The 18,052-nt window shown below is 36.5% G+C and overlaps 1 protein-coding gene across 1 annotated transcript in view; it reads right to left on the bottom strand.

The window, feature by feature from the left end:
* The window catches only part of esrrga (estrogen-related receptor gamma a), a gene marked incomplete at its 3' end in the record, with an annotated part of 148,832 nt that overhangs the window by 63,546 nt on the left and 67,234 nt on the right, over window positions 1–18,052 (bottom strand). The window contains exon 3 of the mRNA XM_044097855.1: window positions 5,474–5,533. Within this exon, the coding sequence (XP_043953790.1) occupies window positions 5,474–5,496 (23 nt within the window). The remainder of the gene's footprint in view (window positions 1–5,473; window positions 5,534–18,052) is intronic.

The raw sequence follows: 18,052 nt of genomic DNA, 5'->3' as shown, positions 1-18,052 counted from the left end.
AGGGGGTAAATAAATATGCACATCACACAGATTTTTTTTTTCTTCAAATAATATGTTGAAAGTTACATATACTTTTAGTTCCACCTCAGTTATGCACTACTTTACTTAGGTCTGTTATATAAAATTCCAGTGAAACATCAAGTTTCACATGCCAAAATGAAAAGTTCAAGGTAATACTTTTCCAAGGTACTACTTACCTACGGCGATATGTAGTGACGTCAAAGTTATCAAACTCAAAATTAACATCCAGTGACTCTTAATTGGGTGAGAAAGGCAATGCTCAAACTTGTGTATTCTGAATATTGTTTTAAAATCTAGTCTGGTCATCTTAAGCCATTAACTAAGAATAAAGTCTGCTTGACATATTTTTAATCTCCAAAATTATTTTGTAGCCCAGTTATGTTCATTAAAAAATAATACATGATAATTCAATGACACTTCTCCCTTTGCCACTAAAATAACTGATCACTCAAACTACTTTTTCTTTATTTATTTATTTGAACAAATTATAAATTTTTAAGTTACCTAAAGCGTATGTAAATCCTTATTTTCCTGTCTTACAAACAGAATACCATGCATGCATGTGGGATAAGATCAAGGTTTCGAGTCAAAACGATTAGAAATAGTCCTTGCTGTTGTGCCCGCTAGTTCAGTGGGATCAGGTGTTCATGATGGTGTGATATAGATTGCAGTAAGGAAACTGAATGTACAGATCCACGCTCCACATAATGCGGCAAAGAGCAGTGACGCTATCAGTTTACACCGTAACGGACAACACAGTCACTTTGCACCAAAGTGAAAGATACCCACACTCTCACACACACGCACACACAATGCGCAAACACAAGATTCAGGAGGATTAATTCACTGCATCATGTCATCAATCCTACCATACCCCCTGCGGTTACAAAGGAAGTTAAGTAAAAAAAGTTTGTAAGAAAAAAAGGAAGAAAAAGGAAAATCTAAGCTTAGCTGGTCTGATTCTCTGCTCACCTCCTTAGCTAATTTCCTTCTCACATTTCTTTTTTATTTCTACTTAGTTTTCTCATCTTTTTACTCATCTCTGTTTTTCTATTCTGTTGTTCATCAATCTATCCTCTACCGCAGCCTCAGCCAGCATACCTTGATAAACGGAGGCTCTTAGTCACATTGGGGTCAACCAGTATAAACACACACACACGCACACACACACCTGCATACTCATGGAAAGGGTCATCCTGGCAGGGTTACTCTGCACAAAGTCAGCTTCCCATAATGTGGTTGCTGTCGCCTGCCTCACACCCTCATGATCCAATTAGGAGCCGCAACTCGTCCAATCAGCTGCTGTGGCGACCAACAGGGTAGATGAGCAGGCAGAGGCAGGAGGAGAGCGCCAATCTCCTAAGTGCTTTTAGAGGATTAGAAGAAGGTGGGTGGAACTTAGGGAGTGAGGGGAACATACTGCTTCTCCCTCAAATCTTGGTATTACTGTATAGTTGCTGAGAGCCGAGCACCAAAATGTCTCTTAATTTTTATGCCACTCTGCCAAAACAGCAACTTAATTGGTAATATTATAGAGAAGGAAGAAGAAGAAAGATGTTAACCTCAAACCTGTGTGACGTAAATATCATCATTTGTTTTTGCCTTCTAGGCGACTCTGTGGACTAGATTTGATCTAAATTTAATAACAGTACAAAAATGTATATAATAAGCTGAAGAACATTACCATAGTCTCACTGTTTTTTTCATAGTCCAACGAAGAGCTGGAATTTACTCTTTTAAAACTTCACAACTTCAAGTGTTTCTAAAGGGATTACAGCTCCACTAAAGCTACTTTAGATTTTATCTTTTGTCTGATTTTGTATTTTTACTATTATGGGTTTTACTTTGGTGTTTTGGTGACTGTTTGTTATTGTAAAGTTTACATACATCTCTCTTTATTTGATAAATTTTCTTATACTGTTAATTTCTCACTATTTTATTGACATTTATTAAAATCTGTTTATTCTATTATTTCGATCAAATTTAATTCAGACTGAATTTCTGTCCTTTTCTCTTCAACCTATGAACAGCATTTTGTGTAACACCTGACTACATAAAAAGTGCTCTATAAAGTTTAGTTGATTAATTAATTAATTATACACTTCAGAGAAAAATACTGTGATGCAACTGAGCAATAATTAATAAATAAAGACAGATTTGTTTGCAGTGTCAACAATGTCATTCATACCACATAAAACTAATGGCCACATCCTTCAGATGCACCGCTTCCTATCTTACCATCAGGAGTTTAGGCTTACTGTGACTGCAAAGTGTCAACCACACATAAACATTTGTTTCATTCAACTGGGTTTATCAGCACATCGTCTTCAATGCTTTACACACACATTATGAATGTTCAACAGAGTTAATTCAAATGAATGGATTAGCTCAGCAGTTTGCCGTAAAGTTCTGTGGAAGCTAAATATCTGCAACTTAGGATGCCTGGTGGATAAGTGCAGCGTAACTAATTCAATCACTCACTAGAGTAATTTTACCCATTTCTCTCCTTCAAAAAGGACTAAATTAAAGTGTGTTTGTTGTTTCTGAAAATTAGCCTGAAAGAATTCATATTAGGATGAAGTATTTCACTGGATGTTTGTTCTGCATGATTGTCTTCAATGAAGCTTTGCCACGACTGCCTCCCAAGATGCTCACATTACAGACATTACGGCACGGCTGGAAATGGAGCTGAGGTGTAATCAGTGGCTCCAATATCCTCAATCAAAAATGCCTTGATTGAGACGCTGATCAGATACTTGATATAAGACTGGGATATCCCTACACCTTCCACTTTTCTCATTTTACAAAGAGAACCTCTCTCCTTGTTGACAATCTTTCCCAAACAACATGCAGCAGAAAAGATGAAGAGATTTAAGTAGAGAAAGAATATGAGGTGACATTTTATAAATTATGAGCTTTTGTTTTACAGATGCCACTCTATTGCATGCTTTGCATTTTTAGAAGTAATTTACTCTTCTTTATTTATTAGAAGATAGGGGAATGATATAAAGTAAAGGCCAGTGAGTCGGGACTTGAATTCGTAATGGCTACATCGAGGACTATGGCCTCTGAATATGGGTCGCAGACTTTACCCCTGCACCACTGCACCAAAATACAGAGCTTTCAACATTCTAGCATCACCTTCTCACTCATTTGACAATTTTGCAAACATCCCTTCAACCAGTGGTGCATGGTTTAAGGGGTCTCATCACCCCTTAAACCATGCACTACTGACTTCTTTGGACATGTAAAAAATTTCTGCAGCATGAGTCTGAGTTTGATAAACACTAAACATACGCATTACTAAAACACAGTCAGCAAAAGTGCTACTCTGCAGCAATGAGCCAAAAGTACATCCTTTGCTGATGCTAGGTCTGGAATCACGAAGATTCACTCATCTCAGGATGCTAAAAAAAGTCACCCTGACCTATTTTCTGATTATTTCAGCTACTAATACTTTGAGCAGTTGAGGACACTCACAGACTGAGTGGGGATTGAACTTTCATCAAAGTGTAGAAAAAATAAATAAAACAAGACAGTGACATCAAAGCTAAAGAAACATACGTGTTCGTGTCACATTAAAACACAGTGAGCATATTTTACCTCGTGATCTCAGTAGACACACATTGTACAAAGTGGGGGTGTGCCATTTTACGGATAAAGCTGGACTTCATGCTGTACAAAATATATTTGGTTTTTCTATGCAAGACATGATTTTCAATGTGACAACACACGTGGCAAAATAAACAATGTGATTGCAACTTATTCATGCATTTTTCCTACATAATGTACTGCAAGAAATAGGAACAGAAGTGCAGACAAACTTGATGGGCCAGGTATAAAATGTTAACCACAAAAAACTTTTTTTGCAAAAACAAAAGTCAGATACACACTCACCCATACACCAACACGCACACGCACGCCTACACACACACACACACACACAGACACAAAGCCTAAAATTTTGAGATGAAGGACATAAGTTTCAAACTGCTTTGCATAGCCAATGAAACCTTTTGGAAAAACCCCATAAGGGTCAGAAATATAAAATACAAATAATGTACAATATTTATACACCACTAATAATCAGCAGAAACCCCCACCAACTGCTAAAGTCACCACTGATATCCAGATTTGATTAGCACGTTTTTTCAGGTCAGTATTGTTGTGTTAGTTTAACATTTGCGTGCGGCACACACAGACCTACCACAGAGCAGGTTCTATCCTTCTCCTTTTGCTTGAGGCGTCAGGACCTCAATTAAAGAGAACTGCTTGTAGCAGTCATGAGCTCGACACACATACACAGTCACACCAACTCGCATTGCAAGTACGCACACACAGAGTACCCTTAAAGTATGAATATTTCACTATATCTAAGTCCTTTTACCTTGGAATGACCTGATTGTCCCACTATGTGTGTGTGTGTGTGTGACTTCATTTCCATAGAGGTATGTGGAAGTGCATTCAATCTAGTGCTCGAATAAAGACATGAACATTAATACAGGCACAGAGGACTTCATCCAATGACACAGAATATTAAAACATTAATGTCCTTTTTAAGGTTTTACTTCATAGTTGTTAAATGATGGCATGTTTGTCCCAGAATCGTAGAGTAAAGCATATTTTAAAACATTACTCACAACAAATTTCTGTTTTAAGTATTTTTCTTCATCTATTAGCAAATAAAACTTATACTTAACGGAAAATTTATTCTCAGAGGTCAAAGTATCATATTGGGGGCGTTGTAAGCACCGTTGCCTCACATTGAAAAGTTCCCCAAGTCTCAGCTGGAGCCGTTTGGTAAACAGTTTTCATGCACTTTTCATACCATAATGGAGTGAATTTATTTAAAAAGATGTTTCAAATTTAGTTTTTCTCCAACTCATCTGCAGCTTTCTGTCAAATCTGAGGGTATTGGGATTTCCAAATAGACTTTAGTATGCATTGCTGTTGTTTCTTTTTATCTCTACATTTTGGCCTGTAAAGAAGCTTTTAAATGTCCAGGGTGGAAGTCCATTTGTTTAGCCAGAGTATCTTCATTTAAGCCTGCAGGTTTCAGTAAATAACAGTGATGACCGTCTTAAAATCTGCAATACACCATCTTGCAATTACAATTTAAATACTACAGTAAAGTTTATGTTTAGAATATTAAAAAGGGGGTTCAGCTTGTTAGAAGTTGCAGAACATTATCCGTTTTTATGTAGGACAAATACATAAAATATTGGGCAAATATTAGCATTCAGTAATAGTATTTAAATTCATAATCCTTTTTTTCTGCTACAGGGACATCCAATGTCCCCTCACTTTTTCTTGAGCTGTCTATTATGGTTTCAGTTTTTACTATGTTTTTAGGTGAAGGTCATTCTAATTGTGTAAAATGTTTACATTTCTAAATAACAATATTTTCATTCTATAGGACAGAAAATTAGACCCAGTGACAAGCGACACTTACTGTTCATACACATACAGCCACATTCCTCGTCTGCTCAGCCGCACGGTGTTGGTGTAACTCCTGCGATCAGAAAAAGAAAAAAAAAAAATTGTTAGGTCTGTTAAAACAATATATTTTAGGACAGGTGAAGAGGGAAACATTTTGATCAATGAAACAGATTATCATTGTGTGGGTTGTTGTATCAGACGTTATCCAAAATAAGAAAATGAAAAGGAAGACATTAAGGTTCTTAATTATTTTTGTCCTATTTTAAAGAGGCATAATAATAATAATAATAATAATAATAATAATAATAATAATAATAATAATAATAATAATAATAATAATAATAATAAAAACACTGCTCAGAAAACTAGACCATAAATTAATTTAATTTAATGAATGATTAGATTAGCCTCCTGCCAGACTTCTCAGGCTATTGGTTCTGTCAGGCTAATCTGCTTCTTTCGCACAGATGGTCAATGCCCGGGCCAATTAAGCCATTTATTAGTGACTAGGCAGAAATAGAACTGCTGCCATTAGTCACTCACTTAATAATAAATATTTCCTATGTGAGTTTAGTTAATTGTGCATTTGGTGTTTCAACAAGATAAAAAGACATCAGCTTTTTTAAAGGTTTTATTTTATGGCATAAAATAATAAATTATTCTGGGGCAGATTTGATCTTAATCAAATGTGACAGGCAAAGATATATGGAGGTTAGCTCTCACACACAGCTGAGTGGTGGAAAGGGAAACCCGAGCCTGACCAGAAGAGGGATAACAGAAGTCCAAGAATAGTGGCAATCGATGGATGGGTAGCTGGATGCATAGAAGGAGGAAGGGAGGATGGAGAAGTGAGAGATGAGTGGTCTCCTGGGTGAAGTGGTGATAGTCTTGCTCTGTGTCTGTGGGACAAAGTCCTTCCCAAACTCAGGTGAGAGTGGCAGAAAGAGGAAGAACACAAAAACGAAGGAAGTAGAAAATAACAAAATCTAAAAGTGAACAGAAAGTAGAGTTAATTTTAAATCCCATGAAGTAATGTTTCTGTTTTAAAATGGAAATTAGTACTACTCTTATTATAGTTTCAACTTGTAAAGAAGAAATATATTCATTATTTGAAATCACCTTGGATCTGATTATGTAGCAACACCAAAGCAAACACCTTGTCCAACTTTGAGATGACCTGGAGATTTTTGAAAATAAATTTTGATATCCAGTATCTGAATATGTTTTTTTCTTTTTTCTTTTTCCCATGTCTTTAGTTAGAGATTTTTCTACATCCAGGCTAAAAAAATATACAAGAATAGAATGTTATTAAAAAATTAAATCATGGGCTGAAAAATATAAAGATTAAAAAAAGTATAAAGAGCTTAGGATTTATTTTTTTTTTTGCATAAAAACTACATTCTTTCATCGACAAAAAAATCCCCAAATATGGTACAATAAAATTATACTAATGTCCTGAAAATGTCTATAAAACAACACTTCAAGAAAAATATGGAGAAAACGCATTTCACAGGTAGCATACACAGCCACATAATATAATCACTACTGCATAAACACACACACGCACACGCCTCCCCCCCCACCACACACACACACACACACACACCTCTAGAATAGCTGTAAAAACAGGTATTGATGAGAGGGCCTAGTCAATGACCATCAGAGGAAAACAGAGACTGCCATTAGCCAGGCAGTCAATTGCTAAAGCATTCAGGGTAATTCTAGCACACACGTACACCCAGACATGGGGATACACATATCGACAGCAAGAAGACACCCCTCAGGGACATCTTAACCACATACAGGTGCATTTACACAAAAATTTAAGTGGAATTGCATCTGTTTTTCACATTCCCCTCTAGTATTATGGGTTATAGAAATATTCACCTCCTTTTTCAATATTTTTCAATCATATACCGCTTGGTATGCCTCTTCAATATTCCAGTCTTTACATCTAATTTTTTAAGTGTGATTTTTGTACTCAACTTCCTCTTTGTTTGTTTTTACCTCTATTTCATTGTCTTCTTGTCTTTCCCTCAACAAACGGCCCTCTTTGGCGCAAAGAAGCGATTGGTTGCTCCTGGGGGGGTCTTGATCAACTCATTAGTTCAGAGTAGTAGTTTGTGTGTATGTGTCCACATGTGCATGAATGGTTGGAATGATTGTGCATTAGCTGGTCATCTAATCAATGGGAAAAACCACTGAGCCTGTGCCCCTGCTTATGTTACTATTGGGGCTATTTATAGAAAAACGCACATGTTCACAGGAACCTTCAGAATCAGCTTTATTCTCAAAAGATGCTTTTTTTTCAGAAGACAACTACAAAGAGCTTGTGATGGAAACTAAAACAACTGAAGTAATCCAAGTAGCACAAAATTGAGAAAATGGAAAGTTAAGTGACACAGTGCCTTCAAAATGTTCACCAAAATGTTTGTTAAAATTACTTTGGAATTCTATCAAAATGCAAATAATTAAAACAATGTCACTTTTTTTCTTTGACTTCCCTTATTGTCTCACCATCCCTCAGCGTTACTTCCCCCTCCTTATCTGTCTTTTCTAGTGGGAGTGAGACAGATTAAAGTCAGTGCTGGTTTTACTTATCATACAGTAGCCAGCGCAACCCTCCGAGCAACAGAATGAGAGCAAACTGCAAAGCCATTCAACACAGGGTGGAAACACAATGCTAAAAGAGTACAAGGCAACACACACTGCAGTTAGTAAGGTTTGCTTCACATTTCAACGTCATGCATTTTTTTTTTTTTACTCTGGCTCTTAACTCAACTTTAACACCAGCACTGATGCAAAATATATGTAAAAAAACAACAAAAAAAAACGGGACATTGTGCAAGTTTTTGTCTTATAGTCAACAAAAGGTTTAACAATATATTGAAACAGCTCTGTTGACCATTTGCTACATTATTCTTGTTGTAAAGACAGACTGTCATCTTCATGCATGTCTGTGTTTGCATAAGTGCATGTGTTCTGTTAACTAACTCTTACTCCAACACCCACCCCTTTATTGTTTGTGTGTTACTCAGAGGTCCCACAGTCCTCTGATACACAAGCAGCACACAAACAAGGATTCTCACAAACAGTTAGAGCCTAATGAAGCAGAACTCAGCCTGGTGCCCATTAGCCTGATAATTAATAATTTCTCCCTGCCTCCTAACACACTTATCAACAAGCAGAGGAGAGTGTATGTGTGTTGCATTTAAAAGTGCATTGGGTGCATTTGTCTGTTTGCTCCTGCCATTGCATGTACACCTTGGAAGGTAATGTGTTTACCGTTTGGGCATTCACATGAAAGTTTAAACAATTGAAATGAAATAAAATATACAAATTCTAACAGTACAAATAAAACAGAGCCATATGTGTTTGGTCAATTGTGTTTTTGTTGCAACAATACTTCTTGGAAGAAATCTTACACTGCTGGAAACCATTTCCCTTTGTATGGTGACATATTTCTATGGAAATGCTTCTGTGTGTTGAGCAGCAGAGTAGAGGGGCTGCTGCCGTGACTTGTCAGTTCATCCTTACTAAAGCAGTCTCTTCTCCTGTTGGCTCTTCTTGTTTGGTGTTATAATAGGATGGGAAGATTGAAGTCTGAGTTATTTGTCCTGTCTGTCTCTGTGTTGCCCAGTATTAGACAGAAACCTGTCCAGACCCACAACTGTACAAAGACAAGGAGATAATGACAATGGTGGACAGATGGATTGATGGATGGATTGAAGCTTGAAGAAACATGACAGTGGGAATTTAAGTGTCTAGTCACTTAAAGGTGGGGAGTCTGTCATACAATGGAGAACTGTACCATCCCACAACAGTCTGGCAGGTCCTCCTCATACTGGTCACCAGCTTGGTCACACACACCTTGGTCACAGACACTATTGAGGGAAACAAATCCATTCTTCAGTTATTTTCACATGACTCCATTTTCTGTAATTTTCCCGATTTATTTCAATTAATTTTTGCTGACTACTTCCTCTGCCAATAAATTCGTCCCATTTGCATTACCTCTTTCCTTGATATGTTTGTTCCCTATTTCGGTCGTTTAAAGTTTTGTTCAGAGTGCCCAGTTTTTGACTTTCTTCCATCACTGTTCTATGAATTTTGGGATGATACATCTTATCCATTTCCACCCAATGTCTCTATTTATTTTATCTTTCATACCAACTGACCTCTACTGTCTGTCCTCCCTTTCCTATTTTCTCTACTTTCTTTATTCTTTCCTCTTGATAATTACTATGACTGTGGTAATCTATATATTGTTGGAGACATGAACAGATACAGCAAAAGGAAAAAGTAAAGCACAAAGAATGTATGAAATAAAGAACATCTTGCAGAAGAAATTAAGGGTTCAGCTCTTTTTTTTTCTAAATTTCCTTTTTCTCCCCTCCCTTACCCTATAGCCTTTTTGTTTAAAGTTCATGTTTTTGTAACTCTTTTTCTCCCACTCGCTCTACTTCTATTCCCTCCTTCATCTCTCTTTTCTCTGTCTGTGTGAACACAACATCAAAAGGCTCTGACTTAGATAAAGAATGACAGTATTTTCTATTGGTATGCAGGCAGACATGTCTTCTCCAAAGTGTTAGTCTAAAGGCCTCTGTTAAGTGTTTGTCAAGACTTAAAGTCATTGTTCTGCTCTCCTCTCCCCTCTTTAGATCTCAGACCTCTTCCCATTTCTTTTTCTGTCTCACTTCTTCTACCCTTTTGTACTTTGATGGAACATTTAGTTCTGCGAGTGTATTTGTTAATAATGCAAGGCTGGGCACCTTTATTAATATCCTGAGTAAAGATATAAGTAGACCTTGAGTAAATTAATTTAAAATCTATTTAGGTGGTGTGATTTCTTGCTTATTTTCTTTGAAAAATTATGCAGTTTGATATGATCTCATGCTAAGAAACAATTCAAACAAATTTTAAATTTTCAACAAAAATTTTAAAGTTTACACTTTTTAAAAAACTCATCAGCTTTTTGAGTTATGACCAAACACAGACGCCTTTTTCTTTTAGTTACTTGCAAGAAAGCTGGAAAAAGAACCGTGCTTGACTTAACAATCCCTGATAAAGAGGAGTATTTAAAGGGAGATAAAACAAAAATAATATCCAAATATGAGAAAAATGTTTTTGCTCACAAAAGCTAAATTTGCCGAATTTGCTGCACTGAGGCTGTAACTAGAACCGCCTTGGTCAAATGAGACTAAAACTGAACATTTAACAACAAGCAGTCCAGGTTGATTACCCATGAAACAAAGAAATAGCATGTAGAAAACACACTTCTTGTCCATCATTAACTATGAAGGATATGGACCTGTTTCTCTTCAAAAGTCCTTCTGAATCCTGTAAGTGTTGATAGCATCATTACATGTTTATAAACATTGTGTTTTTGTGTCTGATATGATGTAAAGCACTTTGAAATGCCTTGCTGCTGAAATGTGCAATACAAATGAAATTTGATTGATTGATTGATTGATTGATCTGGTGAATTTTTGGGTAATAAATAGCAGATTCTATCACAAAGTCAAACATAGACCATCTGTCAATGTTAGATTAGTCATATATTAGTCAAAAAGGTAAGTCAATACATAAACAGACAATCAAGTGCCACGTTTAATGATTCTTAATTTATGAGGATTATTAATTATTTTCATATTGATGGAAGGTTTAGTGAGACATATCCTCATCTATTCCCTACATCTTGTCTTGATGACCACAGGAGCTCGGTACCTGACCTCCATGTGACCCTGCAAGGACAAGCTGGTAAAAACAATGTATATTTGATCAAGCAGCAAAATATATACTCATCGAGAGAAACAAAATAATCTGTTTTTAATAATTATCTCTGAAAGTATCATGTGAACAACATTTCATAGACTTCGAAAGAAATGCTATTATGTGAAAATTTCAATAAAAACTGGAACATTGGATACCCGATAGGTGCATTTGATACAATGTTTGACCTCAATGAAAAGTGGTTCACTAACCTGACCTAATGTCAGAAGATACAGGCCAACATACATTTCATTACTGGGCCGCAAATACAGAAAATACTGAGACTGCAACGATTTTAGAACATTTTTAAGTTAGTAAGAATAGTTTGATCTATTAACAAGAAATTGAATAGCAGCAAATATTCTGTGCTTTTTCCATTTTCCTCTCCTATTTCATCACTGCTGTTTAAATTACTGTTCCCCTCATACTGCTTTCGGTTCCTGCCATCTACCTCGGGATGCTTCCCCCTCTTTCTTACGGGAAAACCTAAGCCATTTATGTGTACATGTGTATTATCATCCCATTCCTAACAAGGTTACACTCAGGGCCTGTAAACAAAACGTCTCTTTCTTTGATGTCCAACACAACATTCTATAGGGCGGAACTGTTAATCACTGATAACCCTGCAGCATGTCATCTACTGTTGTCGCTCCATGTGACTCATCCTTAATCTTCAATTGTTGTCCTCCTGTCTCTCTGTTGTTTCACCTCTTACCTCTCTCCTTTTTTACTGCTCACTTATTGTCTTACTGTGGTTTTCTCTCTTCTGCATCCTTTCGTCAACCCCTCCTTTCATCAAGTCCGTTTTCACAAGAGAGTTTGCATCTTGTAGTGCTGTATGGCTCATCGTCATTTTAGTGTGTGCTTTGTGTTGTTAGATATTGTCAATGGTGTGAGCGTGAGTGTATTGATGCCAGAAAAGCAGATTATGAGTTGATTTTGGCAAAGGAGGCTGTTAATTCTTTTAAACCAACAAAACCCTTCCATTAGCCTCCTGCTGATGTCCTGAAAACAAGACACTGTGAAGCTCCCAAAACACACCAGAGTCCACAGTTAAACATGCACAGTTCCACAGGAAACTAACTGAAACAATTAAATTATACAAGCAGCACAGACAAACAAAGCTCTTATGGTAATTTTTAATTGCTAAATTTTTTTACAGTTCCAATTTGTAGTTTGATGTCCTTTTTAGTGACGCTGAGGCAGGTAAATGTCATATCTTTTAGGAAAATGAAAAGCATTACTGCCACATTACATTAAAGATGATCCACAACTTATGTGTGTAGAGAATTTATCATATAATTGTATGGATTTTCTTGTTTAGTTTGCATAAAAATGTAAGAATTTGTTGTTGTTGATTTTCAGGAATCAGCTTGTCTTCTTTGCTTTAACTTAGTTGATGTGGTCCAACATCATACTCTGTCCCATTTGCTAATTTTGACATTAGCATATAAAGTCCAAGTTTGTAACACTTGCCGTATATTAGCAAAAAACTACTGCGCCCCAAAAAATCCTTCAAAGAGCCTCCAAATGATCAAATACTTATTAGCTGAACAAATGGCAAAGTACATCACAGTATGTCAGCATCCCTGTGTGAGTGAATCTTCAGATTGTCTGCATAATCTAGTACGAGATTAAATGTGTTGTGACATTTGAGTAATTGATTCTATAGCATTGGCACATCTATGACATAATGCTATGTGCTTCTCTCATAGCATTAACACTCTTAGCAAAAGGTATCTGCAACCTGGACACATAAACAAACAGGCGTGGATTAGGGTGATGCGGTGGCAATAAGTCGCCACGTGTTTTTTGCCAAACTTTCATCCTCTTAACTAAAAACCACTAATAAAAGTGTGTGGCTAGCCAGCCAATACAGCCTGTTAGGTTAATCAGCTGTGAATTTCTACTACTTCCCAAAACAGCCCAGAATTATTCTGTTAAGCCAAATTCAAACACACATTTTAACATTTTAAAATCTCATAAATCCTTGTGGTTTCTCCATGACTTTAAATTGTATATTTTGCAAAAAAGAATAAAAGAAAATCACTATTTACTGCTATTAATTTATTGTGCTAATTCACCATAAATTGGTGGCTTTTATCAGTCTAGTTGCCATGGCATTAAATCTGTGTATACTAGAGTGTGCCAGGTCCCTTTGCCCAGGTCCCTCTTGAAAATGAGATCTAGATCTCAACGGGGTTTACCTGGTTAAATAAAGAAAAATGAAAAAATGAATGATTGTCAAATACTTATAAAGGTGATTCTGTCTCACGATTTCCTAAAACACCAAGCAGAAATTAAATGGTGTGACTGGGTTATTAAGGACATTAGAAGACCTCAGTGTTCATCCGGTTACATTATAATTAAATATTCTGAAGTAACATGTTTAATTAGTCAAAATCTAAAAGTTGCCTCAGACTTAATGCTAACTTTACTTTAAATAAATGCTTCACAAATTCTAATGCAAAAACTGCACTTCATTTTGACTCATAATGAATATTTATTGAGTGTTTGCTTAAGATCAACACCAGTACTATTTTAGAAAACAACTTCTTGTAACAGTGCAGACAGAGAATAGGATCTGGCTAGACTGGCAGGGAGGCAAACAGGCAGTGGATTTGGGCTCTATGACTTGCTGCATGGGGATACACACCGAGAAACCCATCAAAGCACGCATACACCAGTTGGAATATCCAGAGCTTCCACTGAACAGGATTACTTCTGTCATGGGAAGACTGGTATCCCCTCATCAGGGCACACACACACTCGTACGCAACACACCATAATGGTTCACTGGGCAACCTGATAAGAATGTGTGTGAATTTGTTAGTGCATACATGTATGTGTGTGCTGAGAAGTCTCTGATGGCAAGGATTAGGGACTCTTGACTCTTGACAGTCTCTCTGCAAAGTACCAATCAGCATAAACATGCTCTTCTCTCTCACACAGACATAAAACATGGACTTATGCTTTGGATTTTACTTTAATACTTTGTTTTAAACATCCATATGAGATATTGAAGTACCTAGTATTTTTAACATTATAATGTTTATGCTTTTTTATATCTGCCATTCATTTATGGATGACATTTTTCACACTTAAGCAATGTGCAGGTTTTTGTGTTGGATCTCATAAAACAGGCATCTAAATAATTAAATGTAAATTTTGACCATTTGAATATTTAAGATACAATATATATAGGTATAGGTACATCTATCTAAATCTATATCTATATCAGAGAGATATATAGACAGATATATAGATATATAGACAGAAATAGACATATATTTCTTAAACATGTGCAGTTTAAGAGACTGCAGTTGCATAGGTTTACGAAAGGGTTGAAAAGAATAAATGGAAGGAACATTAAGATCTGAGAGGAAGAAGACAAGATGAATGTTAGAGGAAGGGAAAGGCAGCACTTAACCCCTGGTTAGTGGGGTTAGGTCCCTGTGGGAGTGGGGGAAGAAGGTCTGTGCACGCCTACACACACACACACACACACACACGCACGCCCACGCGTACAGTAATATACAAAATACACTATAGTTGCTTCTACAAATATAAAAATTCACTTTCACGCTCACTGTGTATCAAAATGCAGACACTTTCATAGGTTTGAATTCTTAAGGGGCACATTTGGACCTGAAAAAAATTCTGACTCAAAACGTCCCTCTCCCACCTCCTCACCCCCTTTCATTTTCACACACAGGAATATGCAATCATGCAAAGGCATTTGGAAAAAGGCTAAAAAACTCTTGAGTTTGTAACAACTCAAATTCTTTCAAGTTCCAATAAAAATGACAAAACAAAATTACAGTAGGGAACATTTGTATAAGTTATGTCATTACACAATGAAACAGACAAAAGACAAAAGAGACACAGGGATAGAAAAATAAGCTACAAAAAATTAACCAGACAGAAAAAACATATATGTCTATATACCGACAGCAAAAAGAGGAGCAAGTGAGTGCAACTCAGAGACAGAGCATCAATTATTTAGGAAAGGTAACGTGAAGCTTCCTTGGATCAGGCAAACTGCTGGCTCTTCCCCAGAGAAAAGAGAGAATGAATTAGGGTGAATTTATTAGAGACTTTATGTGTGCGTGTGTGTGCAAGTACTGATACTGTCCAGGCAGCCACCTTGATTTCTGAAGCTGTGCGGCTGCATTGCCAGAGACCCACACACATGCACACACTCACCAACACTCATCCTGAGAATCCCAAGCCTGTTTCCAGGTTCATTAATAAAACAGCAGCTCTTTATATGTGCTCTTCCCCTCGCTGTCTTGCCTTTCATCCTCTGTTTGTTCACACACACTATGGGATTTTATTGTGTGCGCGCGCGTGTGTGTGTAAACTCCAACTGGGATTTAGGCATTGCCCGACTGTTTGTTCATCAGTCAGACAATAGTTGACCCTGCTGTGGTACATAACAAAATCTGATCCCTCTTTTATCATGGGTAAAAGGAAGCACCATTCAATCCCAGCTTCATACGTTGGTATAAAGCTGGGATTGGTAAATTTCTGTTGGTAAATTGCTCCAGTTGATTCTGACTTTTGTTAGTTGCATTACTGACGTCAGAAAACGATACGTTAGTACATTTATTTTATTCATGTAGGAATAATTTAACAGCTTTTGTAGAGGATAGATTACGAAGACACAATTTCTTATATTTATTATAAAATTGAGAAAGAATTTATTTTTTGGGAGGTTAAATAGGACTACTTCAATCACTGCTAAATTTTGGGATTTCAAATGCTACTAATAATCTAAGATATTGTTATTGTTGTTTGATTGTAGATTGTATAAGTAGCAAGCTGTGATAAGATTGATATTTTGTGGTCCTTTATTAGTGTTCAAAAATAATAAAACATGTTTTTTTCTGATCAGAACTGGCATGCGCATTCTGGAATATCTAATACCTTTTGAATCCACTCTGATTTTTTAATTCTTAATCTCCCGCTTTTCCTCTTACAGTGTAAATTATTTTAGCAAAAAATGTCTCAGCAGAATTAAATGATATTTTTGTTTCTGGAAAAAACTATTGGAGACATAAACCAACCAACAATATAGTAGAACGTGAGTTACCACAAGACTTGCAGAATTTGTAAAGGTATAAATGTGCATTATACTTTGTGTCAGAATTAATCCTGAATTAGCCATTAAATGAGACAAGTTCAGACATTTTCTATTCAATTTGCAGACTAATCCAGGCCTACTAAGCCAGATCTGTCCAAACACGAGGATATCACTAAAGCATGAAATATAAATCTGGTAGTTATTTTGGATTTCTCAAAATAACTACCAGATGTCATCCAAACAGTTTACCTTCATGTAACTAGAGATGACAACTTACCAAATCCTACAGCTAGAAAATTGCAAATCTGGTCTTTCATCAATACCACACCTGTACTACACTACCACATAATTTACATTACAAGTATTCAGCAAATGGCGTAGCAACATGACTCAATCTCATGCTGCGCTATGCAAACACCTTGTTTGCATTTGCGAAGATTCACTCACTCACCTCAGCATGCTGAACTGTTGAACTGAGCACCTTCTGACTTATTCTCTGATTAATTCATCTAATAATTATTTGCCCAATTACGGGCTTTCACAGACCATTAAACCATCAAAATGCTAGATGAAAAATTGGTGATAAAGGGAAGGGCAAAAGTATGCTCCCTGTTCTGATGCAATTGAATAATGAATTTCACGCCTTAAGTTTAAATACACAATAAATATTCAAAGTGACTGTGCATTCTAAACAACACACATACTTCAAAGTGTCATTTTTTTGACATGCCAACATACAAGATAAGATAGAAAACTGAGGATGTGTTGGATTGGGTGTTAATTAATAAAGGAAATAAATAAAGCTAAGTTGAGAGAACGTAATAGAAAATAAAACATAATCAATAAAACCTAACTAATGCAATCTTTCATTAATAACCTTGTCATATTTTTCCTCCAGGATCCTCTTCAATCCATACTGTTGATCCCTCTCTCGTCTGTTTCTACTAAACTTTTGTCTTCCCCTTTAATCTCATTCTCTTATTCTCCAACTGAAAAAACTAATTTCTTTTTTTTTCTGTCTGTTTATCATCCCTGCCTCTATGTTATGTCAGAATATAATTGTATTTGAAGCATCAGCTGAATATCAAATATATAACTAAGTAATGTAAGTCTCATGTAAGCTTGTGCAGGCTGTGTGTATGTGCGTGTGCTTTTCTGGTTAGTGTGAATTCATAATTATCTTAAGTCTGTGAATGCAGATGGCTCAGTCAGCGGTTCTGTCTCCAACTCGGCAGCTGTATCTTTTTTTGCACCTCTGTGACGTGTCTGCGTGCAAAGTGTGTGTATGGGTGCGCGTGTATGCGTGTGTGTGCATGTGATATCTGGAATAGGGATCTAAACAGTTTTCCAAATTAGAGAAGGGAGACGTCAGAATGCTATTGTAAGAGATCCACTTCCTGTCTGATAAGCAAAAATCTCCCTTTCTTCCATCAGACCTCTCTCCCTCTCCCTTTCTCACACACACATGCATACACACACGGAAGTAGAGAAATCCTGACAAGCAAAATTTGCTTTGTATTTCTTTACACTCTGTTCTTTCCATCGTTTTGCCTTCACCTCCCATCATTCTCTTTTTTTCCTCTCCCTTTTTCTAATAAGCACAGGTTTACTGCTGAGTGTGGGCAGGGCATATGAAGCGGGAGGTAAAGACAAAAAAAAGAGAAAAAGAAAGAGGTTCATGCAAAACTGGAGGTACAAAAGAAAGGAAAGAGGGAAGATTTAATGCCATTACCA

Source organism: Gambusia affinis, linkage group LG02 (genome assembly GCF_019740435.1).
Source record: "Gambusia affinis linkage group LG02, SWU_Gaff_1.0, whole genome shotgun sequence".
In the NCBI taxonomy this organism is placed as follows: Eukaryota; Metazoa; Chordata; class Actinopteri; order Cyprinodontiformes; family Poeciliidae; genus Gambusia; species Gambusia affinis.
Note: the sequence above shows the minus strand (reverse complement) of the source record. Positions and strands in the feature narration are given on the sequence as shown.